General features: G+C 44.0%; 1 protein-coding gene across 6 annotated transcripts in view; it reads right to left on the minus strand.

The window, feature by feature from the left end:
* LOC115114405 (ras GTPase-activating protein nGAP-like) overlaps nt 1-25414 on the minus strand; it is a 94307-nt gene that overhangs the window by 2687 nt on the left and 66206 nt on the right. For 4 of the 6 annotated variants that reach the window (XM_065013417.1, XM_029642597.2, XM_029642602.2 and 1 more), the window contains 13 exons: nt 24060-24172; nt 14674-14827; nt 14270-14368; nt 13240-13794; nt 12906-13050; nt 12556-12700; nt 11821-12057; nt 11402-11603; nt 9863-10062; nt 8259-9273; nt 7974-8108; nt 7512-7714; nt 6363-6450 (listed from right to left, as the gene is read on the minus strand). In XM_065013417.1, the coding sequence (XP_064869489.1) occupies nt 6363-6450; nt 7512-7714; nt 7974-8108; nt 8259-9273; nt 9863-10062; nt 11402-11603; nt 11821-12057; nt 12556-12700; nt 12906-13050; nt 13240-13794; nt 14270-14368; nt 14674-14827; nt 24060-24172 (3291 nt within the window). Of the gene's footprint in view, nt 1-5728; nt 5760-6362; nt 6451-7511; nt 7715-7973; nt 8109-8258; nt 9274-9862; nt 10063-11401; nt 11604-11820; nt 12058-12555; nt 12701-12905; nt 13051-13239; nt 13795-14269; nt 14369-14673; nt 14828-24059; nt 24173-25414 lie in introns of all 6 variants that reach the window. The other 2 variants (XM_065013416.1, XM_065013415.1) reach the window with 2 other exon arrangements.

Here is a 25414-nt window from a genome sequence, read left to right on the forward strand (position 1 = left end):
TGTACTCCCTGTTCACTCATGACTGCACGGCCAGGCACGACTCCAACACCATCATTAAATTTGCCGATGACACAACAGTGGTAGGCCTGATCACCGACAACAATGAGACAGCCTATAGGGAGGAGGTCAGAGACCTGGCAGTGTGGTGACAGGACAACAACCTCTCCCTCAACGTGAGTAAGACAAAGGAAATGATTGTGGACTACAGGAAAAAGAGGACCGAGCACGCCCCCATTCTCATCGACGTGGCTGCAGTGGAGCCGGTTGAGAGCTTCAAGTTCCTTGGTGTCCACATCACCAACAAACTAACATGGTCCAAGCACACAAGACAGTCTTGAAGTGGGCACAACAAAACCTATTCCCCCCTCAGGAGACAAAGATTTGACATGGGTCCTCAAATCCTCAAAAGGTTCTACTGCTGCACCATCGAGAGCACTGGTTGCATCACTGCCTGGTATGGCAACTGCTCGGCCTCCGACCGAAAGGCACTGCAGAGGGTAGTGCGTAAGGCCCAGTACATCACTGGGGCCAAGCTTCCTGCCATCCATGACCTCTATACCAGGCGATGTCAGAGGAAGGCCCTAAAAATTGCCAAAGACTCCAGCCACCCTAGTCATTGCCTGTTCTCTCTGCTTCCGCACGGCAAGCGGTACCGGCGCGCCAAGTCTAGGTCCAAGATGCTTCTTAATAACAGCTTCTACCCCGAGCCATAAGACTCCTGAACCTCTAGTCAAATGGCTATCCAGACTTTTTGTCTTCTATGCATAGTCACTTTAATAGCGCTACCTACATGTACATACTACCTCAACTAACCGGTGCCCCTGCACATTGACTCTGTACCAGCAGCCCCATGTATATATTGTTATTTTTTACTGCTGCTCTTTAATTACTTGTACTTTTCTCTCTTATTCTTATCCATATTGTTTTGAAACTGCACTGTTGGTTAGGGGCTCGTAAGTAAGCATTTCACTGTAAGGTTGTTGTATTTGGCACTTGTGACTAATAACATTTGATTTGAGGTAGTCACCTGGAATGCGTTTCAATTAACAGGTGTGCCTTGTTAAAAATGTATTTATGGAATTTCTTTCCTTAACAATCAGTTGTGTTGTGACAAGGTAGGGTTGGTATTCAGAAGATAGCCCTATATGGTAAAAGACCAAGTCCATATAATGGCAAGAACAGCTCAAATAAGCAAAGAGAAATGACAGTCCATCATTACTCATGTCAATCCAGAAAATTTCAAGAACTTTGAAAGCTTCTTCAAGTGCAGTCACAAAAACCATCAAGCGTTATGATGAAACTGGCTCTCATGAGGACCGCCACAGGAAAGGAAGACCCAGAGTTACCTCTGCTGCAGAGCATTAGTTGTCATCCTCAGAAATTGCAACCCAAATAAATGCTACAGAGTTCAAGTAACAGGCATCTCAACATCAACTGTTCAGAGATACCAATAAGAAGAAGAGACTTGCTTGGGTCAAGAAACACGAGCAATGGACATTAGACTGGTGGAAATCTGACCTTTGGTCTGATGAGTCCAAATTAGACATTTTTGGTTCCAACCGCCGTGTCTTTGTGAGACGCAGAGTGGGTGAACGGAGGATCTCTGCATTAGAGGTCGACCGATTAATCGGAATGGTATTTTTGGACACCGATTTTGCCAATTTGTTTTACACCTTTATTTAACTAGGCAAGTCAGTTAAGAACACATTCTTATTTTCAATGGCGGCCTAGGAACGGTGGGTTAACTGCCGTGTTCAGGGGCAGAACAACAGATTTTCACCTTGTCAGCTCGGGGGATTCAATCTTGCAACCTTACAGTTAACTAGTCCAACGCAATAAGGACCTGCCTCTCTCTCGTTACACTCCACAAGGAGCCTGTTAAGCAAATGCAGTAAGCCAAGGTAAGTTGCTAGCTAGTTAAACTTCAATCATAATCAATCATAATCACTAGTTAGCTACACATGGTTGATGATATTACTAGATATTATCTAGCGTGTCCTGCGTTGCATATAATCTGACTGAGCATACAAGTATCTGACTGAGCGGTGGTAGGCAGAAGCAGGCGCGTAAACATTCATTCAAACAGCACGTTCGGGCATTTGCCAGCAGCTCTTCATTGTGCGTCAAGCATTGCGCTGTTTATGACTTCAAGCCTATCAACTCCCGAGATGAGGCTGGTGTAACTGAAGTGAAATGGCTAGCTAGTTAGCGGGCGCTAATAGCGTTTCAAACGTCACTCGCTCTGAGCCTTCTAGTAGTTGTTCCCCTTGCTCTGCATGGGTAACGCTGCTTCGATGGTGGCTGTTGTCGTTGTGTTCCTGGTTCGAGCCCAGGGAGGGGCGAGGAGAGGGACGGAAGCTATACTATTACACTGGCAATACTAAAGTGCCTATAAGACCATCCAATAGTCAAAGGTTAATGAAATACAAATGGTATAGAGGGAAATAGTCCTATAAACCCTATAATAACTACAACCTAAAACTTCTTACCTGGGAATATTGAAGACTCATGTTAAAAGGAACCACCAGCTTTCATATGTTCTCATGTTCTGAGCAAGGAACTTATTTATTTGAGGCTAAATTGATTTTATTGATGTATTATATTAAGTTAAAATAAGTGTTCATTCAGTATTGTTGTAATTATCATTATTACAAATAGAAAAAAAAAAAAAAACGCCCGATTAATCGGTATCGGCTTTTTTGGTCCTCCCATAATCGGTATCGGCATTGAAAAATCAGAATCGGTCGACCTCTACTCTGCATGTGTGGTTCCCACCGTGAAGCATGGAGGAGGAGGTGTGATGGTGGTGGTGGTGGGGGGGGGTGCTTTTGTGGTGACACTGTCAGTGATTTACTTAGAATTCAAGGCACACTTAACCAGCATGGCTACCACAGCATTCTGCAGCTATATGCCATCCCATCTGGTTTGCACTTAGTGGGACTATCATTTGATTTTCAACAGGACAATGATCCAACACGCCTCCAGGCTGTGTAAGGGCTATTTGACCAAGAACGAGAGTGATGAAGTGCTGCATCAGATGACCTGGCCTCCACAATCACTCGACCTCAACCCAATTGAGATATATTGGAATGAGTTGGACTGCAGAGTGAAGGAAAAGCAGCCAACCAGTGCTCAGCATACAGCGGGTTCTCAACAAAGTATGTGAACCCTTTGGAAATACCTGGATTTCTGCATAAATTGGTAATAAAATTTGATCTGATCTTCATCTAGGTCACAACAGTAGACAAACACAGTCTGCCTAAACTAATAACACACAAAACAGTTATACATTTTCATGTCTTTATTGAACACACCATATAAACATTCTCAGTGCAGGGTGGAAAAAGTATGTAAACCCTTGGATTTAATAACTGGTTGACCCTCCTTTGGTAGCAATAACCTCAACCAAATGTTTTCTGTAGTTGCGGATCAGACCTGCAATTTTGGACTATTCCTCTTTACACAACTGTTTCAGTTTAGCAATATTTTGGTATGTCTGGTGTAAACTGCTCGAGGTCATGCCACAGCATCTCAATCGGGTTGAAGTCAGGACTCTGATTGGGCCACTCCAGAAGGCATTTTTCCGTTGATGATGGCAAGCTGTCCAGCCCCTGAGGCAGCAAAGCAGCCCCAAACCATTATGCTCCTTCCACCATACTTTACATTTGGGATGAGGTTTAGATGTTGGTGTGCTGTGCCTTTTTTTCTCCACACATATTGTGTGTTCCTTCCAAACAACTCAACTGTAGTTTCATCGGTCCACAGAATATTTTGCCAGTAGCGCTGTGGAACATCCAGTTGCACTTTTGCAAACTTCAGACATGCAGTAATGTTTTTTTTGGACAGCAGTGGATTCTTCCATGGTGTCCTCCCATGAACACCATTCTTGTTTAGTGTTTTACGTATCATAGACTCGTCAACAGAGATGTTAGCATGTTCCAGAGATTTCTATAAGTCTTTAGCTGACACTCTAGGATTCGTCTTAACCTCATTGAACATTCTGCGCTGTGCTCTTGCAGTCATCTTTGCAGGACGGCCACTCCTAGGGAGAGTAGCAACAGTGCTGAACTTTCTCCATTTATAGACAATTTGTCTTACCGTGGACTGATGAACATCAAGGCTTTTAGAGATACTTTCTGACCCTTTCCAGCTTTATGCAAGTCAACAATTCTTTATCTTGGGTCTTCTGAGATCTCTTTTGTTCGAGGCATGGTTCACATCAGGAAATGCTTCTTGTGAATAGCAAACACACATTTTGTGAGTGTTTTTTATAGGGCAGGGCAGCTCTAACCAACATCTCCAATCTCGTCTCAATGATTGTACTCCTGGTTAGCTGACTCCTGACTCCAATTAGCTTTTGGAGAAGTCATTAGCCTAGGGGTTCACATATTTTCCAACCTACACTGTGAATGTTTAAATGATGTATTCAATATAGACTAGAAAAATACAATAATTTGTGATATTAGGTTAAGCACACTATGTCTGTCTATTGTTGTGACTTAGATGAAGATCAGATCAAATTTGATGACCAATTTATTCAGAAATCCAGGTAATTCCAAAGGATTCACATACTTTTTCTTGCCACTGTATGTGGGAACGCCTTCAAGACTGTTGGAAAAGCATTCCTCATGAATCTGGTTGAGAGAATGCTAACAGTGTGCAAAGCTGTCATCAATGCAAAGGGTGGCTACTTTGAACAACCTAAAACATATTTAGATTTGTGTAACAATTTTTTGGTTACTTCATGATTCCATGTGTGTTATTTCATAGTTTTCATGTCTTCACTATTATTCTACAATGTAGAAAATAGTAAAAATAAATAAAAACCCTTGAATGAGTTAGGTGTCCAAACTTTTGACTAGTCCTGTATCTATCCATTCGTATACCATTCAGAGCCTACATGTCAACAGTGGCATGGCTTTCAACTGAAAACATTTGTACATTTATATTGTGTAAACACATTAGTTGTATTCAACTATCATTTCATTGTTTTACTGAAATCACAATTCTATGCCTAACCCTTGGACTGAAGTATCCTCTACACTATGTATTCGATTGTTCCCCCCAATGACCACCACTGTGATGCCATCCTAGATGGAGGAAAACGGATTCAGTTTGCTCTCCTTGAAATCAGCAACAAAATAAAGTTGTGTCACCAGCCATGGGCAACCTCATCTAGCCAGGTCATGGCACTGTTCCTGCAGAACTGAGTGAGAGGGGGGGAAAGGGAAATGGGTTTTGGGAGTGACAGTAGCTCAATTAGGAAGGCAGGGTGAAAAGCAGCCAAAGCTATCATCTGCTAAGAGCGCAACTCACAACACACATTCCTGGAGAAACAGAAATGGTGAACGCATCAATGTAGCTGCTTAATATTTACAGACCTAATTCCATCTCGTGACAGACATTCCCATACTATAATATTGTTGATTATTAGCTATGAGCGCCACTTTGTGTCTGAGATGATATTGACATCGGACTTGGAGAAACATTAAGTGTAGCAGCAGGGGCTCAAACTGCAAAAGTAATGAAAATGTATTAGATTATGTTTTATATTTATATTGTTACTGATGGGGAAATCCAAAAGCAATGCCAAACAAAACAACCTCTAGTCTGCACACAAATAAGGACTTTTTTGCCAGTGAGGGTAGGAATGGGTGTCAAGTGTGGTTGCGCTCATACAAGGCTTGCCGGCATTTTCCAAAACCTGAGGACTGACTGGTTTACTTGCCTGCTTGGATTACCTCTGTTGCTTTATTGACCTGGAATTCAGTGGAACATAGTGATAGTGAGCACGTCAACAGGTTCTCTGCTCCAATACAGAGTACAAGAACTCCACCACCCTCCAAAGCTTAAAAAGTGTTGTTTGGATGGGATTAGAGAATTAACTGCATGTCAAGTCTATACTTTTACATTTAGTGTCAATTATATCTCAATTATATCAATTATGTATCAGAAAGTAGACATTTTTATAAAGTCAAAGCATTTAAAATATGTATTTTGATGGTGCAATAATAGTTAACATTCATCCTATTTTCTTCTCCCCTTTCCCTGCTTGGTATTGAAGATCTGTTGACGTAAAGTATGACTTCTCAAAGAGTGTTTAGAGGCAACGAGCTGATAAACAGGCCCTGCTAAAAGCCCAAAAATGTGCCTCTATTGAGACTATCTATGGCATTTCCAGATTGCTCTGAAAAGCTGTCAAGGATATAAAACAATGGTAAGCAACCCCAAATGTAAGACTGAATGAATCGGTTTCCATGGAGAGTAGAAGATTCATTCATAAGGGGATGGTTTGAGTATTGGATTTATTCAAGCCCTACACAGTACAGACAAAATATGTGTAGCGTTTTCTGTTACTATACCTGTGCATCAATGATCTTCTGCTTGGCATCTATGACAGCCTGCATCTCTGCATGGTCTCTCTTCAGCTCCTCCTCTACAGCAATTAACCTGTGAGTGACAGAGCATTGCCATCTCAGACGCATACAAACCAAACGGGGAGGTCATAGGCTGCACCTCAAATGGTAGACCCTGATCAAAAGTAGTGCACTATACAGTGCATTCAGAAAGTATTCAGTCCCCTTCCCCTTTTCCACATTTTGTTACGTTACAGCCTTATTCTAAAATGGATTAGGTTGTTTTTCCCCCTCCTCAATCTACACACAATAACCCATAATGGCAGAGCAAAACCAGGTTTTTAGAAATATTTGCAAATATATCAATAACCAAGGCCCTTCTCCCCCGATTGTGCAGTTTGGCCGGGTGGCCAGCTCTCGGAAGAGTCTTGTTGGTGCCAAACCTTTTAAGAATGATGGCGGTCTTGGTGGTTCCAAACCTTTTAAGAATGATGGCGGCCACTGTGTTCTTGGGGACCTTCAATGCTGCAGAGATATTTTGGTACCCTTCCCCAGATCTGTGCCTCGACACTATCATGTCTCGGAGCTCTACGGACAATTCCTTCAACCTCATGGCTTGGTTTTTGCTCTGACATGCACTGTCAACTGTGGGACCTTATATAGACAGGTGTGTGCCTTTCCAAATCATGTCCAATCAATTGAATTTACCACAAGTGGACTCCAATCAAGTTGTAGAAACATCTCAAGGATGATCAATGGAAACAGGATGCACCTGAGCTCAATTTCGAGTCTCATAGCAAAGGGTCTGAATACCTATCTATGTAAATAAGGTATTTCTAAAAACCTGTTTTTGCTTTGTCATTATGGGGTATTGTGTGCAGATTGATGAGGAAGAAAATCATTTTATCAATTTTACAGAATAAGGCTGTAACAAAATGTGGAAAAAGTCAAGGAGTCTGAGTACTTTCCGAATGCACTGTATATAGGGAATATGGTGCCATTTGGGACAACTATACAAGACACTATAGGCACGCCATTAAGCAGTCAATCTGTGATTTTGCTTCCATTCATTCATTCATTCATTCAAAGGAATTCCGACTGGAGTATGGGCTTGTTTTAAGCAAAATTATCCAGAGGGTGCCTAGTAATGCCTACCTGCAGATGATGCTCTTCATCTGGTTGTCCTTCTCCTCCTGCTGCCGGCGCAGCCTCTCCTCGCTGTCCTCCAGTCGGGCCTTGTACTCCATCAGCAGTTTCTGCATCTGCTGCTCCTGGGCCAGCAGACGTCTCTCGTACTCCTCCAGACACCGACTGGACACCCGCAGGCGCTCCTTCAGCTTGGAGATCTCCTGTTCATACTGGCGGGAGAGAGGCGAGAAAAACAGAGATAGAGGGAAAGAGAAAGCGAGGCAGACAGACAGAGGGAAAGTGAGAGAGAGGGAAAGTGAGTGGGAGGGGATGATCGTGTTAGTCATGACTAAGACTATCTCTGTCTGCCTACACTGGCTTAGCAGGCTGATGTGTTGACTTGGATGATTAGGAAGAAGTCAGTCATTTAACTTGGAAATATTTTGGCCATCAAACCTTAATTGACTGTAACTCTGGCTATGTCTTTACCTTCTTGGCGTGCCTGCTGTCCTCCCTGCTCTGATCTGCTGGGGCCGCCTCGTCCTCGAACTGGCCATTATTCAGGACCCACGCCGCTGTCCTCTCTACCGGTGACATGGTGACTGGCTCTACCGGCGACGCCACCTGCACCACCACAGATACATGTATGTCAATCAAATCTACCCTGAGTGCCTTTGGCCACACTTTATTTCTTGATAATAACAGATATTATATAGGGGTGTCGGAGCGGAATGTGTGTGAATCTAAGTGTAGTTCTGTATGCCAGACCAGTACCTGCGGTGGCGTCTGCTGCTTGGCAACGCTCCTGACGGGGGGCACAGGGCTCTCTATGGAGCAGGTGGACTGTTGGTGTGAGCGGCCTCCTGTGCCTGGCTGGGCCTGGATGGGGATAGGCATGGGCTCTGTGTTGATGGAGCTGCTGCTGCGCAGAGAGGCGCTGTGGGGCAGGGAGCGGGGCAGGGAGCGGGGCGTCCGGGCCCCACCACTCCCCCCACTGCGGCTCTGCTGCTCCACCCTCACGATGTGGGCCGTGCTGCTTTGCCTGGGCACTGCTACAGCGTGGGCTCCTCTGTGGTGGTCTGGCAGGTTGTGGCGGCGCGGCGTGGAGCAGTCTTCGCTCTGCGTGCTCCGCCGGCTGAACTCCTCCAGACTGCTATTGGACGGGACCCTGCCCCCTTTCCCCCCCTGGCTCCCGCCTCCAAACTCAACCTCCGAGTTGCTGTGGCTGCGGGAGCTATCAGTGCTCAGGTTCTCAGAGCTGGAGTCCGGCTGCAGGGAGTGCACTGAGTGGGAGTGGACCGAGTGTGTTGTGGAGTGTACTGCTGTGTGTTGTTGTTGTGTCTGGTTGCTAAGGTGATAGACAGGGTTCTGGAAAGACAGGGGCTGGAGGCTCCTCTGCTGGCTGAGGGAAGGGTGCAGGGGCCGACGCACCTGTGGTGCACTCTGGGGGAGGTTGTCCTGTAACGAGGGCTTCTGGTGGAGGGCTTGGTGTGACTGTGAGGTGGTAGCCTGGTGGGGGTGTCCGATAGAGAGCTGGGAGCCCACCCTGCTCAGCTTTGGGGGAGCATCGTGGAGGGGGAGGGGTCCCTTGCCACTCTGGACCATGTGAGTGTCCTGAAGGTCCACCAGGGAGATGCTGCGTCCGTTGGGCAGGAGGTTCTCTCTCTCTTCCTTGTCTGAGAAGCTCATGCTATGGCCGGACGGCTGCTGGCCCAGGAGAGGGTGCTTCCCCCGGTGAAGGCCGTTCGTAACATGCTCTTGGACTGGGGACTTGATTCTGTCAACCTCACTGCAAGACGTGGACAGTAAACACACAACCCATTAACAGAGAGTTCCGAAACCAAAGCTAGGACCAGACCAAGAACATGGGTACATCCCAAATGGCATCCTATTCCATATGTAGCGCACTACTTTTGAACAGGGCCCATAGGGTCTGGTAAAAATGAGTGTACTATAAATGACTAGGAAATAGGGTTCTATTTGGGACTCACTACATGAAATGTAAGCTACCGTCTTTTCAAGTTTAACTCAAATGTTCCTTTCGCAACGTTTACGCTGATTCACATTAAAGCCGGAAAACCCTCTATCTCGGATTCCCTCATTACCTCTACAGCCGCTAAAAATAGGAAGTCTCTAGCTGCAGATTTATTTAGAAAGATCCTAGCAGCGAGTCATCTCCCAAGTCAATACACCATGAAACAACCCATCTATATAAAATGCATGAGCACACCAACAGCTTTCAACCTCCAGGATAACTGACACAAAATCACCAGATGAAACAGCCTTTGAAAATAACTACACCACAGAATTAGACCATGCATGGCTGGGTGGTGATTGGCAATACCATTGCTGCAGTTGTGACCAATTTGAAGCACTACCTGTCGGCCGGATCTTCGAATATCCTCTGCAGGCCTGAGGAGACGCTGCCGCTGATGTTGTGTGAGGAGCTGTAGTCCTGGAAGCGTCGGAGCTGCTGCTGGATGGGTGTGGGGCTAGACAGAGAGCGGGCTATGTCCCCCAGGATGCGGGGCAGGGGGCCCAGCTTGGCTACGGTCGCCTGCAGGAAGGAATTTTCACCCTGGGTTGCATGTTACCAAGACAAGAGGCAGCAGCACCAGGCCACGTCACCCAGCATTGTGGAATGAGGATGGCAGAAGGTTTGGAGGGCGAAGGATTGATGGGTTGGATTTGTTGGTTGTTTGGCAATGAGAGGCACCATAATGCATTGGTATTGGCGGGACAGCGTAACCATGAAGACACCAAGTGTGTGTGTCGGGTGGAGTGGAAAAGGGGAGAGGGAAGGGGTGGGCGTAGAGGCAAAAGGAAAGAAAGTAGATACATAAGAGGAAAAAACATAAGGAAATGAATAAGTTTGGGGTAAAAAATGTAAACACATGCCACTAAATAACAGACATTCCAAACACAGCAAACATGCATCAAGGGCAAACTAATACATAAGGTTGTGAGGTAAGATGCAGGAAGGATTTAAATGGATGTTGTAAAACAACTAGGGTTCGCGGAACCTTTGTGCAGAGGGGTGTAAATAACGCAGTAGAATAAACATGCATTAAAATAAACTGATGTACAGTGCAGGAGCCTTGCGGGATTAAGGTTAGGGGGAGTGGTGGGAACAGTGAACGAGTGGGTGATGTTACCCTGCTTCAAAACCTTTAATAGACTTCTAGACTCAACAGACATTAAGGAACATCCTAGAGAAAGAAATGTTGGGTAAAAACATCCTGGACAGTAATAATTAAGTTTCCCTCTTCTCATAAAGTCATTAACTAACCCTTTAGCTACGGCACGGCAGGCTTGAGATGTAAGTCAATGTGGTGTAAGCTCATTAGACAGACTTGTCCTAACGCCACTTAATATTATTAGACCATTGCACAGGATTATGTCACAGTGATCGTATTAGACCCATCCACCCACATTTCATCCAGAAAAACATGATTACACTCAGCATTATTCAGAATCATACATTTGTGCATTTAGATTCATAGCAGCTGTAAAAAAATCCCCTCCAAGCCTGCAAATGTAGTAGTCAAGCAGATTAGGGAAAGAAAGATCTTTGTCAGGATAACACACAATCATTTTGGGCAGACGCAAAGCCACTACACACCACTGCAAGTTATCATTTGCAGCAGAGCCTCTTAACTCAACAGAAACCTACTAAGGGCCACAATTAGGAGCCTTAGCATCTCATTAAAGTACAGTGCTTTCCATTTCATCTTTGGGCTTACAAAAGGTATGTATGTATCCCAAATTGCACTACATTCCCTATGTAATGCCTTATGGGCCCTGCTCAAAAGTAGTTCACAATAAAGGGAACAGGGTGCCATTTGGGATGCAAATGATGTTTTTACAACATCTGTTAACAGAGGTATCATTGCTTCCCACTCCAAGGTCTTCCTTACCTTGTCCAACTGGGACACCACGTCCCACAGGAGCGAGTGGAGGACAGACAGCTCTCGGCCAAGGTCGATGTAACCTTCAAATCCTGGCGTGTTGGAGATGGTCTCTGGGTTGGAGATCTCCGTGAGGAAACGCATCATACCTGCCCATTCATGCTCCAGGAAGTCGTTCATGAATGCCATGTACTCCTCTTTGTTGCCAAACCTTGGACACGGACAATAACAAGTGTTCATATGATGCACTTTCTACTTAGGGCGACATGCTTTGATTGTCTTGTCAATTTGCAAAGTTGAAATTCTAAACGAAATGCTACCTTATTCCCTATACAGAACCAGGGCCTGGTCAAAAGTAATGTACTATAGGGTGCCGTTTACACACGTAGCCGTGATCTACCATACCACCAGCAACAGGCGAAACCTACTTGGCGAAGTTGGCCAGGTTCTGAATGACCTTGGCGATGAGGGTGAGGGTACGGGAAGTGCGGTCGTCGGGGTACTCCTGCATGAGGCTGAAGAGCGAGGGGGACATGATGGCGGGACAGAGGAAGCGGAGGAACAAGGAGGCGCTGATAAGGCGCTTGCTAATGTCCTGGTTCCCTCGGGTCAGACACTGCTGCTTCCACGCTGCAAACACCTCCTTTAGCTCCCGCGGGAACACACTAGGGAGGCAGAGGGAAGAGTCAGGGTAGTGGAGATTATTTGGAATCATAAGCTCATGCGGTAGCCCTGCCTGCTAGTGTAACACTCGGCCCAAGAGGGAATGTCCTCTTGGTTAAGATGCTGGTTTCCCCAGTGTGACGACCGTGGTGTGTATCAGACAAAATGCACATGCACCACCACATATTACCACCAGGTGGCAGCATGCACTTTACATCATCACTAAATTGAAGCCAAGCCAGACATGCTGTACCATCCATCTCTATCTCTTTCAAAACAACAAGACTAAACAAGTACTCCAAATCTGTGTTTCAAGTTCCGCAGTGCTGCAGATATTCTTCTCTATTCACATAATGTCATAGCTACCCATTTACAAGGCGCTGGGGCTTGCCTTAAGTGGAGGCAAATCAAGGCCCTCTGGCTATGTGGCTCAGGGTCATTGACCTTAAGAAGCAGGCTATGTGGCTTTAGGCTTCACAGTGCTGAGGGGCTGATCTCACCAGTAGGAGTTGATGATCTTGCAGAAGGCCAGCTCGCAGCACATCTTCAGGTTGCTCTGGTGCTCAGGGAGTTCACTACTGGAACACTTCCCCGGGTCCACCTCACAGTTCTCATCTGACTCATACAACGCTTTGATGAACTCTCCTACAGTACCCAGGAGAAAACACAGACTGGGTTGAAGAACTGTAACACGGCATTGCCAAAAACACATGGAATAGTTTGAAAACCTGCCAATTCAGCAATCAATAAAATGCCATACATCAAGAGCTTCCACTGAATTTAAAGTGGAACATAAGAACATTTATATCATCATGTCCGATGTATTCTATAATAAACCCTGCCCTCTCACCTAGTGCATCATGCAGGTACTTCTGTCCCACCAGTTTGAGGTACTCCTCTATGGCCTTGGTGGCCAGAGTGTTCTCTCTGAAGATCAAGACGTCGTGGTCTGCACAGCGGTCCACCTCAGACATCACTAGATCTGTCAGGAAGTCCTGGGGAGGAGGAGAGGGAACTTTGATTTACTGAGAAATACTGCAGTACGGTACTTAATGTACTAATGTGGGCAAATAGATGGAAGTTATGGTCAGTGTAGGGAGGGAGGCACAGTGACAGACAATGTTATGAAAAAGATGAAGTAGTCGTACAGAGCAGAGATGGAGTTGCTAAAGTGTATGTATTACCTTGGCCCGTCCGGTGCTCTGTAGGATGTGAACCAGGGCACAGGCCATCTCCTCCTTGTTCTTCACACTGATCACCGGCTCCAGAACAGAACACAGCATGGTGTAGTTGTTAGTGATGAACTCTGCAAACTCCTTATACTGCTCCATGGGCAGGATGGAGATGGTCTGGAAGCGGGACTTGATTCGGATCGATGGCCCTCCTCCTTTACCCTTGTTGGTGGTGGGGGTGCTGACTGGGTACCACTTCTCCACAAACTGCCTCCCTGTCACCCCCCCGATGGGGATGTTGACCAGGCCCACGTAGTTGTTCTTGTCCTTCTTCTTCTTCTTGTCCACGTCCTTGTAGATGTGCACGGTGATGCTACGGACAGAAGGCAGGCTGTAGAACTCAAAGTGTTCCCCCCAGAACAGGCAGTCGGCCCGGGTTTTGCTGGTGGTGCGGGCGTATAGAATATCATCCAGGCACAGTTCACAGAAGTACTTCTTCTTGGGAGGCAGGTCCTTGGCTTCGATGATCCATAGCCGGAGGACATTCTCAGTTCGTCTGCAGTTATCCTGGGAAGACATCAAATGAGTACGGAATCAAAACATTTGTCTTTTTCTTTAACCTTTATTTAACTAGGCAAGTCAGTTAAGAACAAATTCTTATTTTACAATGATGGCCTACCGGGGAGCAGTGGGTTAACTGCCTTGTTCAGGGGCAGAATGACAGATTTTTTACCTTGTCCGCTCGGGGATTCGATCCAGCAACCTTTCGCTTTCTGGCCCAACACTCTAACCACTACGCTACCTGCCGCCCCAATGGAGGCGGGGGGAACAGTGACACTAAACTGACAATGTTAAGAAGATGAAGTTGAAAAGAACAAGAAGTGAAGTTAAGGAGGACATTGTAGCATTAACTAGCATTAGGACAATGTAAAGGGCATCAATATGTTCATACCCCAATTGGCACCCTATTTCCTACATAGTGCACTACTTTTGAAGGGAATATGGTGCGATTTGGGATGCAAACCTATGTCTCTGGTCTCACCTTGTTTGGCTGGACCGTCCTCCTCAGGTTCTCCATCCATTTGTCTCTCTCTGAGGCTGAGGAGCAGCTGAAACACTTACTTCCTCCTGAGTAGGTCACCTGGAGAAGACAGAAGCATGAGGACCATAACAAACAAGGTCTTCTATGCATTATATCACCTGTGATTTTATCAAAAGACAAAGAGCATACAGTAAAATTGTTCTGTAACGAAATGTAAAAATATAGCCTTGTTAAACCAGTAAGCTAAATGATCCAAGTAATATAAACATTTGCAATTTGTCAGTGAGCTCTTTTCACTATGCATCATCAGGATTGTGATCTTCCATTACTTGCTAAAAGCTTAAAGTTTTATCAAAGTACATCTTCAAAGCAGTCGAACAGGACTAACTACTGTTTAGACTTACCTCGAAACAGAACTCCTGTCCCAATATGCTACTGTGGAGAGGTTTGACATAGACATCTTCCTCCATTCCCAGATCCAGGGCTTCTACTGCACTGCCCGGGCTGAGCAGGGACTCGTGAGAACACGACTCCTTTAACTTAGGAAGCCCTCGGGATCTGAAAGATAAAATCATGGCAGTTGGTTACAGTTTACAACATAACTTCTTCATTCAGAGCATTCAAAGCATGGCAGAGTAACCTGCTCCAAGGCTCTAAATCCTAAAATGAGTCAAAAGACCTTGGGCTCCTCCACTGACTAGTTGTATTATTCACTAGGTATACCACAGAAAGGAAATGGCCACTAACACAACACAGAAAGTTGGAGGATAATGAAAAAGTAATATACTGTAGCCCAGTGGTTCTCAACTGGTTTTGCCTCGGTAACCAAATTGAACCAGGTTGTCTCAGTCACGACCAAATATTTGCACCATGAAAAATAATCGCCAAAATACAGTCTGGAAAACTATTTTTAATGCTATATTGATAGTAAATAAGGTTACAATTATATGACAAGGGAACAAAATTCCCACCTCTTTCATTGTCAATAATAAAATGTTGCCCATATTCTTGATGAAGAATGTTAATAAACTCAGTTAATAAATCAACTAAAATAGCACTGCTAATAGCAGTATATTGAAAATACTGTGATTAAAGAAAAGTTGTTCAGAGATCATTGTAAAAAAAAAAATGTAGGTTCATTATAATGTCTCCACACTTCCTACCAGGTTTAAGTCATTCAAGTTCAGATTGGAGATTCTAATTTTTTGGGGACACCTGCGAACCACTCAAAACCTCCCGACCCACCAGTAGAGAATCGATGCTGTCGCCTACATGTGATCCCAAAACACAACACAACCAGCTGTTGTCTTTCTGTAAGGAATTCAAGCTTTCTCCGTACTATTCCAGCATCTAACCACTCACTAGGACATTTCAGGAAGCAGTAATACCTACGAAAAACATCTAAACAGGCACTTGAAGGAATATCCCCAGAGCATCTCTCCCTGTTGCTCAATACATTCCCTTTGGGACGGTTCTCTTCTCTTCTCGGTTCTAGTTCGCTGTCCTTGGTTCTACTGCCTCTACCATACAATCGCAACTCTTCATTCTACCCCCATGAAATGCTGAAACGTGAAGAAGGACCAGCAGCTCCAATGCCCTTCGCTCTTCCTTGCTGCAGATTTCCTTTGATTCGCAGATGGTAAACAGGGACCTGGGCTGGCCAATCCATTGGCCCCTTGGGCCAGTTTCCATAGGGATGCCCCTACAAGGAGACTTGACTCTCTAAAGCAGCAGCAGAGGATGACAGAGGGAGGATGTGCTGCTGTGCTCACAAACACCTTGGACAAAACAACCTGGGCTTTCCATCAGAGCATAACACTACAGGTAGTGGAGGGGAATGGAAGTCACTGGCTGAAGGTGTTGTTTAGCAAAGGACTGTATGCGTTCCAACTGGCAAACCATTCATTTGAATGTTCAAAATGCAACAATATCAAAATGCTTCATGCGTTTATACATGATCATTGAAAATACATAACACAAAAACATACCCTTATGTAATAGCCACATGGTAGGAGAGGGGGACATTAGTCAAAGGATAAAAATCACTGACAAAAGTGTAGCAAAGTAACACATGCTTTTTGAAAATGCACAAAATGCATAATAAAATAGCCACATTATAATATTATAACAGTAACCTTACATAATCGCCACATGTCAGAAATCTAACTCACTTTAGTGACGAGGGTCATTTTGTTTGGTGACGTACACAAGGGAAAGACATATGCTCAAAAATCCTGTCCTCTTTATGTTGAGGATAAAAAAAGATCACAGAAATGTTCCATACGCACAAATTGGTTTACATCCCTGTTAGTGAGTATTTCTCCTTTGCCATGATAATCCATCCAGCTGACAGGTGTGGCATATCATTAAGCTGATTACACAGGTGTACCTTGTAATGGGGACAACAAAAGGCCACTCAAATGTGCAGTTTTGTCACACAAGTCTCAAGTTTTGAGGGGGCGTGCAATTGGCATGCTGATTGCAGGAATGTCCATCAGAGCTGCTGCCTGAAAATTGAATGCTCATTCCTCGATCATAAGCCGCCTCCAACATAATTTTTGAGAATTTGGCAGTATTTCCAACCAGCCTCACAAGCGCAGACCACACCATTCCAGATCCTCCACATCTGCTTCTTCACTTGCAGGATCGTCAGAAACCAGCCACCTGGACAGCTGATGAAACTATGGGTTTGCACAACCGAAGAAACTGCACAAAACAGTCTCAGGGAAGCTCATCTGCATGCTCGTTGTCCTCACCAGGATCTTGAGCTGACTACAGTTTGGTTTCGTAACCAACTTCTGTGGGCAAATGCTCACCTTGGAGGGCCACTGGCACGCTGGAGAAGTGAGCTCTTCACGTAGACAGCATGTATGGCGTCATGTGGGCGAGCGGTTCGCTGATGTTAACATTGTAAACAGAGTGCCCCATGATGGTTATGGTATGGGCAGGCATAAGCTATGGACAACAAACACAATTACATTTTATTGATGGCAATTTGAATGCACAGAGATACCGTGTTCCAGTTCCCTCCAATATCCAGTAACTTCGCACAGCCATTGAAGAGGACTGGGACAACATGCCACAATCAACAGCCTGATCAACTCTATGCGAAGGAGATGTGTCACACCAGAAACTGACAGGTTTTCTGATCTACGCCCCTACCTTTTTCTTAAGGTATCTGTGACCAACAGATGAATATCTGTAATCCCAGTCATGTGAAATCCAAAGATTAGGGCCTAAAGTATTTCAATTGTCCTGATTTCCTTATATGAACTGTAACTCAGTCAAATCTTTGAAATGGTTGCATATTGCATTTATATTTTGTTCAGTGTAAATGACCATTTTCTATGGTAGTAAAACATCACCAAGAAATATCTCATATGTATTCATTTCCAAGGGTAATGTACAAGTAACATTGCTTGGATAGATAGTAATGGACAGGTCATTGCAATTAGATTGTGATCTGTTGTCACTTTCAGTTGCTGGTAATCATTCATTCTTTAGAAGACAAATAAGTAGGCAGTAGCAGTGGTTAATACCAAAGATGAACTGAAAGCAGTTAAAGCTGTTTATTCTGAATTACAGGACACCCTCGAGTGTCTGAAGGAAAGTAAGAGATTCCAGACAATCAATGGTGTGTTTACGAGTTATTGAAGACAGTGAGACCATTTAGGAGAAAGTAGTCTGGAGGCATTATTGTAATAAAATTAAGTTGTATACCGTAACTTGTCTGGGAGACTGTCTGAGAAGAGGCAAATCTTAGCCATTCTTTTAGGGAAACTTGGTTTGGAAAAATCTAACCGTTTAAAGAAAAGACGTTCAAGGCCCTTTCAACATGATGTGTGTTATTCTAACTATAGTATGGTCATTGGCAATGTTCCCTCTAAGCTGCGCTAGGAAGCAGGCGCAGCTTCCGCACCTCCTCCAGGACTGCCGCGCTGAAGAAATGCTGGGCTGCGCAGAGGAGCAAGAGATTGAACTTCATTGAATTCACTCCATTAGTTTGCACTATATAGATCAAAGTTTGTAATCAAATCAACATTATATCAGCACCTTTTCAATGCAACAAACCAAAACAAATCTAACTTTGCAAGATTGAGTCTGAGATTTTGTTGTAGGCAGAGCCAGAGCGCAACAGAGTAGCATTCTATTGGCGGGTAGCTCTCGAGGGGTCTTGAACATTTTTTGATATTCTTTGCTAGTTAGTGAGTTATTAGCCCAGTTATAGATACGTATAGGTCAACAATGGGGAGGTACTGCTGCCCACAAGAGCACAAAACGTGTAGGCTACATTTCAAGCAGTCTTTAAAAAGCTTATGTCTTTGAAAAGCCAGTCAGGTAAAAAGCTTATGTCTTAAAGGGGCAGTGTTGTATTTTGAGACAGGCTTGAATATGCAAATAAGCCAATAGGCCTAGGGGTAGCCTACATTGTCTAATTCTCTGTATGGTAATAATAATGAATTGTATTTTGTGAAGTTCTTTCTTGCATCATACAATGTAATACAATGCAATTAACTGTCACCTATTTAGCCCATGGTGTTACAGACCAAGTAAAAAAATCATTCATAATGCATTTTTTTTTTTTAAGTCTAATGTAATGTAGGCCTGCATTGAACACCACATTTAGGCTACTGTAGGCTATATCATAGAAAAGCTATTTCCATGTGAAAATGTTATGGGATTTGCTCCATTGTTTTTGTCAGTAGACCTACATTATGCTCAAATAGCCTATTGGCTACTGTCTAAAAGTGTAAGGGTACAGCCTCAGTGTTCACTGTAAACGTGCGCCGGAAGTCGCACAAAATTCTCAAAACGTTAACATTTCCGCTCACAAGACCTAACATTTGCTCAGTGCCCCAAACAATTAGAGTGAACATTGGTCGCGAGCGTTGTAGCGTTATTAGCCCCATTTATAGATCCGTTCTAGTCAGCAATGGGGGAGTGGTTGCATCCTACAAGAGCAGCACAAAACGTGTGCATTTCCAGACATCTTTGAAAAGCAAGTCAGATAAAGAGCGTTTTTTTTTGTAAGGGGCAGTGTAGTATTTTGAGAAGAAGCTAAGTAATCAATAGGCAGAGGGTAGCATAATTTTGTCTGATTCTCTGTAATAATAATAATGGTATGGGAATAATAATTTTATTTTGTAAAGTGGTTTCACATTACAAAATGCATCAGCATTTTCAGTCACCTCCTTGTCTGAAGGACAAGTGGATAAACAGGTTAGTGTCAATCCCGACATGTTTTTTTCCCCCATGGAATGTAGGCCTACATTGAACGCCACACATTGGCTGCTACTGTAGGCTGAATGATAGAACAGCTATTTCCATGTTAAAATGTTATGGGATGCATTTGTCAGTTTACGGTAGGTCTCTGATAGGCCTACATTATGATCAAATAGCCACAGTAGCCTACTTGGCCACTGTTATAACTGTAACTTAAAGCAGGTACAAGCCTCAGTGTTTACAGTAAACACGTGCCAAAAGTTGCACAGAATTTTCACAACGTTCAAGTTTGTGCTCAGCTGACCTGAAATTTGTTCAGTGCCAAATTTTGGGGGAGGGAACATTGGGCACAAACACATAACAATTATTCTGAAAATCCATAGCCTTAATAAAATATGTTTTGTCTTTTGAGACATTTGGAGAATTGAGGCGTCGTTATCCTGATAGCATGCTGAGAAAACAAACTGTCTGTCTGTTGCTTTAGGCCACAATGGCCTGGCAAATAGTCTTCATTAATTATGTGGCACATGTCTGGGTTAAAGCGTCATGGCCTACATACAACTATAAAACAACATTCTACCTACATACCTCACTGGCCAAGCATTAGAGCTAGGCAATATAGACAAAAATTCAAATCGTGATAAATTGCCTGAATTGATGCGATAACGATACATTTACAACAATATGCACCAGTTTTTTTTGTATTATTCTTTAAACAACTTCTACTAGTTTGACGGTTGTAGCCATCAATTGTCCCATTAACAACCACCCATATTAGCAAACTTATTTCACATCAAACTTGACATTTCTCTAGTATAGGCTACTTATCGTAATGAACGATATCAGCAAAATGCCTGCGATAAGTGATCGGTATGGTCGGTGTCGATCATTTTCGGTTTATCTTCCAAGCTCGACCAAGTGTCACAATACCATTCTTCATTATTTATCAACTTATCTCCTTACAGGACAGTGCCTCTTGCATGAAGATGATGGTTGTGTTCCAAATGGCACCTCTATTATTCCCTTTCCCATAGGGCTCTGGTCAAAAGCAGTGGACTATTTAGAATATTTTTTTATATGTATATATATGTTTTATTGTCACATACACTGGATATGTGTTTTACAGGGTCCGCCATAGTAATACAGTGCCCCAGGAGCAAATTTGGATTTAAGTGTCTTGCTCACCTTGTCGACTTAGGTATTCGAACCAGCAACCTTTCAGTTAGTGGCGCAACGCTTTAACCACTAGGAAGAATAGGGTCCCATTTGGAGCACAGCCTACATCTCAGATTTGCAGCATGATTGCTTGAGTTCCCCATATACAAAGGGAAGCCATTTTCTTCACGTTATCTTGCTTATAAAGTGTCACAACAAAGTTATCAACCTGGTAGTCTTTAGACTGTTCACACAAAATCCCACACACAAGGGAGTGGGATGTGCTGATGCCTACCCATTGGAACAAGTAATATGAGTAGCAACAGAGGAGAGAGAAAGCAGACACCTCTGTCTTCTTCTTTCAGGTCTGCAGCCGCCTCGCTAATTACTAGCACAAATCCATCAATTGTGACTGTGTCTTCTGCAGCGGGCATATGTGCCCCTGTAATCTCCTGGTATAAGCTATTTTAACATACCTAGCCAACTGAATTATGTAAACCCAGATTAAGGATTTGGGCAGAAACAGATCTGCCCTCAATACAGCAATGGATGCCACAGATGCATACATACAACAATGCTACTTATGTGATTCACAACCTGGGTATTTATTCAGATCTGTACCTGTGTGTCACAGTTAAGCTAAAGTCGTAAACACGTTGTGGGCGGTAAGGTCATTTGTTGTGCTTTGAGCCGTCTCATAACACTGTTTATGAGAACATGAGAAATATGCATTATGTTGAGAACAATCAGTGTTTATATCAGTACTGAAGTGGATAACTAGCCGACATACTGAAATTCATCACAGAGCACTTGTGGTGAAAAAGCTAACACTTGAGTACATTTCTGAGGGAGTCTGATCTCTTTAAAAACCTGCTGCTGCCCCCCATCCTCAAAGTCTTTTGAAAGCTAATCAGATTGCCTGTCTGAACGCCAGCCCTCACCATGTCCAATGCATTAGGATGGAAACATGATACGTTTAATGGGAGGAAGGATAGGAACTTACCCGGCTGTGACCAGGTCCTTGAATTAACAAAATGCTGCCATATGATTCTGAACTGGTAGTACTTTGAAGCAGAATCACATACAATTCAACCTGGCATGATATTGCATGTTGTAACTGCAGTTCATTTCTATAATTCAGCTGGTTCAGATGGGACAAAAACAATGCAGTATTGTATGAAACAACAAAACATCATCAGCTTCCAATACTCTACTCAGCAAACTGGATGCAGTCTATCACATTGCCATCCGTTTTGTTACCAAAGCCCCTTATACCACCCACCACTGCGACCTGTATGCTCTAGTCGGCTGGCCCTCGCTACATATTCATCGCCAGACCCACTGGCTCCAGGTCATCTATAAGTCTATGCTAGGTAAAGCTCCGCCTTATCTCAGCTCACTGGTCACGATAACAACACCCCCCCATAGCACGCGCTCCAGCAGATATATCTCACTGGTCATCCCCAAAGCCAACACCTCCTTTGGCCGTCTTTCCTTCCAGTTCTCTGCTGCCAGTGACTGTAACGAATTGCAAAATTCACTGAAGCTGGAGACTTATATTTCCCTTGCTAATTTTAAACATCGGCTACCTGAGCAGCTAACCGATCGCTGCAGCTGTACATAGTCCATCTGTAAATAGCCCACCCAATCTACCTACCTCATCCCCATATTGTTTTTATTTACTTTTCTGCTCTGTTGCACACCAGTATCTCTACTTGCACATCATCATCTGCTCATTTATCACTCCAGTGTTAATCTGCTAAATTGTAATTATTTCGCTACTATGGCCTATTTATTGCCTACCTCCTCACGCCATTTACACACATTGTGCTATTGACTGTACGTTTGTTTATTCCATGTGTAACTCTGTTGTTGTTTGTGTCGCACTGCTTTGCTTTATCGTGGCCAGGTTGCAATTGTAAATGAGAACTTGTTCTCAACTAGCTTACCTGGTTACAAAAAAGGTGAAATAGAGGAGAGGAAACATGATCCATCTACATGACCCATCTATAAACAAAAGACAGGATTGCCACCAATTAGATCATTATAAATGTAGCAAACAATGTGTTGGTCATTCAGCTCAGCATTCTCTAAGTAGGAGACATGCTGTCCACAGAACTAGAATGAGTTCTAGAATGAATTCTCATTCTATTTCTATGATGCTGCCCTACCTGAAGTGCAGCGACATGGGCAGGTGGGAATTCTGGCCCTCCTTAAGAGTGAAGAGGAGGCGCTGGTCGCCATGGTGACAATGCTGATGCTGTAGTATGGTCCTTACTGGGAGTCACTCACATTAGTTAACCATGGCAGAGAGAGGCTGCATCTCCGCCTCACTGACCATTATCCCGGACTCCTGATGGCTCTAATGCCTCTAAAGTCCACTTTCACTACTCTGGCTCACGGGGCAGGCAGATGCCATCCACGTGGGCGTACAGCCCTACACAGTGACAGATGTCATGTCAGCCTGAGCAAAGCTCGACAGTACTATATGCACGTAGCCTACCAGCTACCCGCTCAGCCACTAGCATAGATAGATACAGTGCTTGTCTATGGCCGCTAGCCTGTTCATCACTAACTCTGTAGGCTACAATCTGCACAGAACAGTCAGAGTGAGTGAGTGAGTGAGTGAGTGAGTGAGTGAGTGAGTATCTGTGTAGTGGTAGAAGCTTCATATTTGGCCTGGTGTACTGAGCTGCATATCAACACAGTCGGGCACGGCCCTCGGCAGGCAGCAAAGAGCCCAGCATGGGGAAGACCCCTCCCCTCAGAGCAAAGAGGAAGCCCGCCAGACAGGGACCCGCAGGGGGAGGAGGGGGGCAGGCAACTCACTAACATTTCCCACTGTCTGCTGCCCCTCCGCCCCCCTCCTCAGAACAATAGTATTCAGCAAACTCACTGCAGCGTTGAGAACCCCAAATATATCAACATTAGCCCCCTGTTCAGACCAATGGAGGGAGGAAGCGCACTGTGGATTACAAATGTCTTGGTCTCACGTGCATGGATACAACAATGCCTAATTGTCCTATTAAATTGACTGCATGCGAGGGAGGGAAGAAAGCAGTCAGGCTTACAGTAAGGCCATTATTTCACAGGCTTATAATCCTGGAATCAAAGACAGATCTCAGAATAGCACTCAGGACTGATAATTGATGGGAACATAATGTAAGATGTGGCTATCTTCTTAAAAGGCTGTACAACCCCCCCCCCCCCCCTCCCCCTCCCCCTCCCTCCACATTTTAATATCTACAATATCAGCTATACTTTGGTGGTGAAATATGAATAACCAAATGATGATCCAGTAGATAGGCCTAAATCCACTCATATAGAGGCAGAATTAAGAAAAGAGATGTGAATTCAGTTCCTCGGTATTAAAACTTTAAAAAATATGGAAGGAGATGCTTGAACAGCCTACCTGTCATTTTCTGAAGGTCTCAGGGAGGGCAGCCTGAAGCTGGTGTTGCGGTCCAGTTTGGTCTGACTCTTCGTCCGCTTTATGGATCCCTTCAGTCGTTTGCTGAAAAAACCCTGAAAGACACAGAAGAAATGACCTTCAGGAGAAGTGCTACACTCAGAGACGCACATTTGTTAGTATGTACGGCTGTCTCTACTGTGGGCATCAGCAGTTGTTGCAACTAGTCTGTCTGCATTGGGCGAGCTGCTGTACCAATGAATGGCTAATGTGTCACACCGGTCATAAACTCTGTCAGTTCAGAATTTCTAACGAATGTTGTGTAATGTGTAGCCTACATAGACCTAGAATGCAGTTTTGTACAACACGATCACTGTCTTAGACTTTTGTTTGCTCATTTTGTGATATAGAAACTACAGTGTGACTGACCAGCTGACCACAATGACCAAGCTGGGGAGTGAATTCCATTGTCATGCTCTGGTGACACATAGGAAACTGAACAGCGTGTCTGGTAGTGTATTGTGAAATAACCCGAGTCAGTCTGAATACTATGACGAGGTCACATTGAAACCAATAGGAGTCTTGAGTCAGAGGTGTCGTCAGTGACCTTTTACCCCAGTATTACTCACAATACTTATTTTCCACCATAATTTGCAAATAAATTCATAAAAAATCCTACAATGTGATGTTCTGGATTTTTTTTCTCATTTTGTCTGTCATAGTTGAAGTGTACCTATGATGAAAATTACAGGCCTCTCTCATCTTTTTAAGTGGGAGAACTTGCACAATTGGTGGCTGACTAAATACTTTTTTGCCCCACTGTATATTATATATATATATGCAATTGTTGTTCTTTTATGACTTAATTGAATGGTTGAAAGAAGAAACTTGTAACTTTGAAATGATTCATAGCCAGATATTGTATATCTTGGAGTGGTGTATAATGCTTACCCTGGCCTATAGTGACATAGGATATGGTAATGCAACACAGAGTACATATTGTGACCTCTGACAGTGAGAGAGTATTGCTAAGTCTAAACAGGAAAGCCATGTTACTTATTAGCAAAGCTGCAATAAACACTAGGAAGTGCACTCCACTATAATTAGGTGTTGATATGCTTTGTAAAAATGATTCACAATGAGGAGAGGTAGAGAGAAATAAAACATTTTACGACAACAGAGAGCACAGGTACAGGAAGTCTGTCAGCTTTTTGAGTGCCAGGGACCTAGACATCTCTAATTAGAAGTGCTGATCTAGACACAGTGTTGCCTTTTAGATCATAATGAATAAGATTACACGGACCTGATCCTATCAGCACTCCCACTCTGAGAGACACACTGAATCTCTCTTACTTGAA

The sequence above is a fragment of the Oncorhynchus nerka genome, linkage group LG9b, assembly GCF_034236695.1.
Source record: "Oncorhynchus nerka isolate Pitt River linkage group LG9b, Oner_Uvic_2.0, whole genome shotgun sequence".
NCBI lineage: Eukaryota > Metazoa > Chordata > Actinopteri > Salmoniformes > Salmonidae > Oncorhynchus > Oncorhynchus nerka.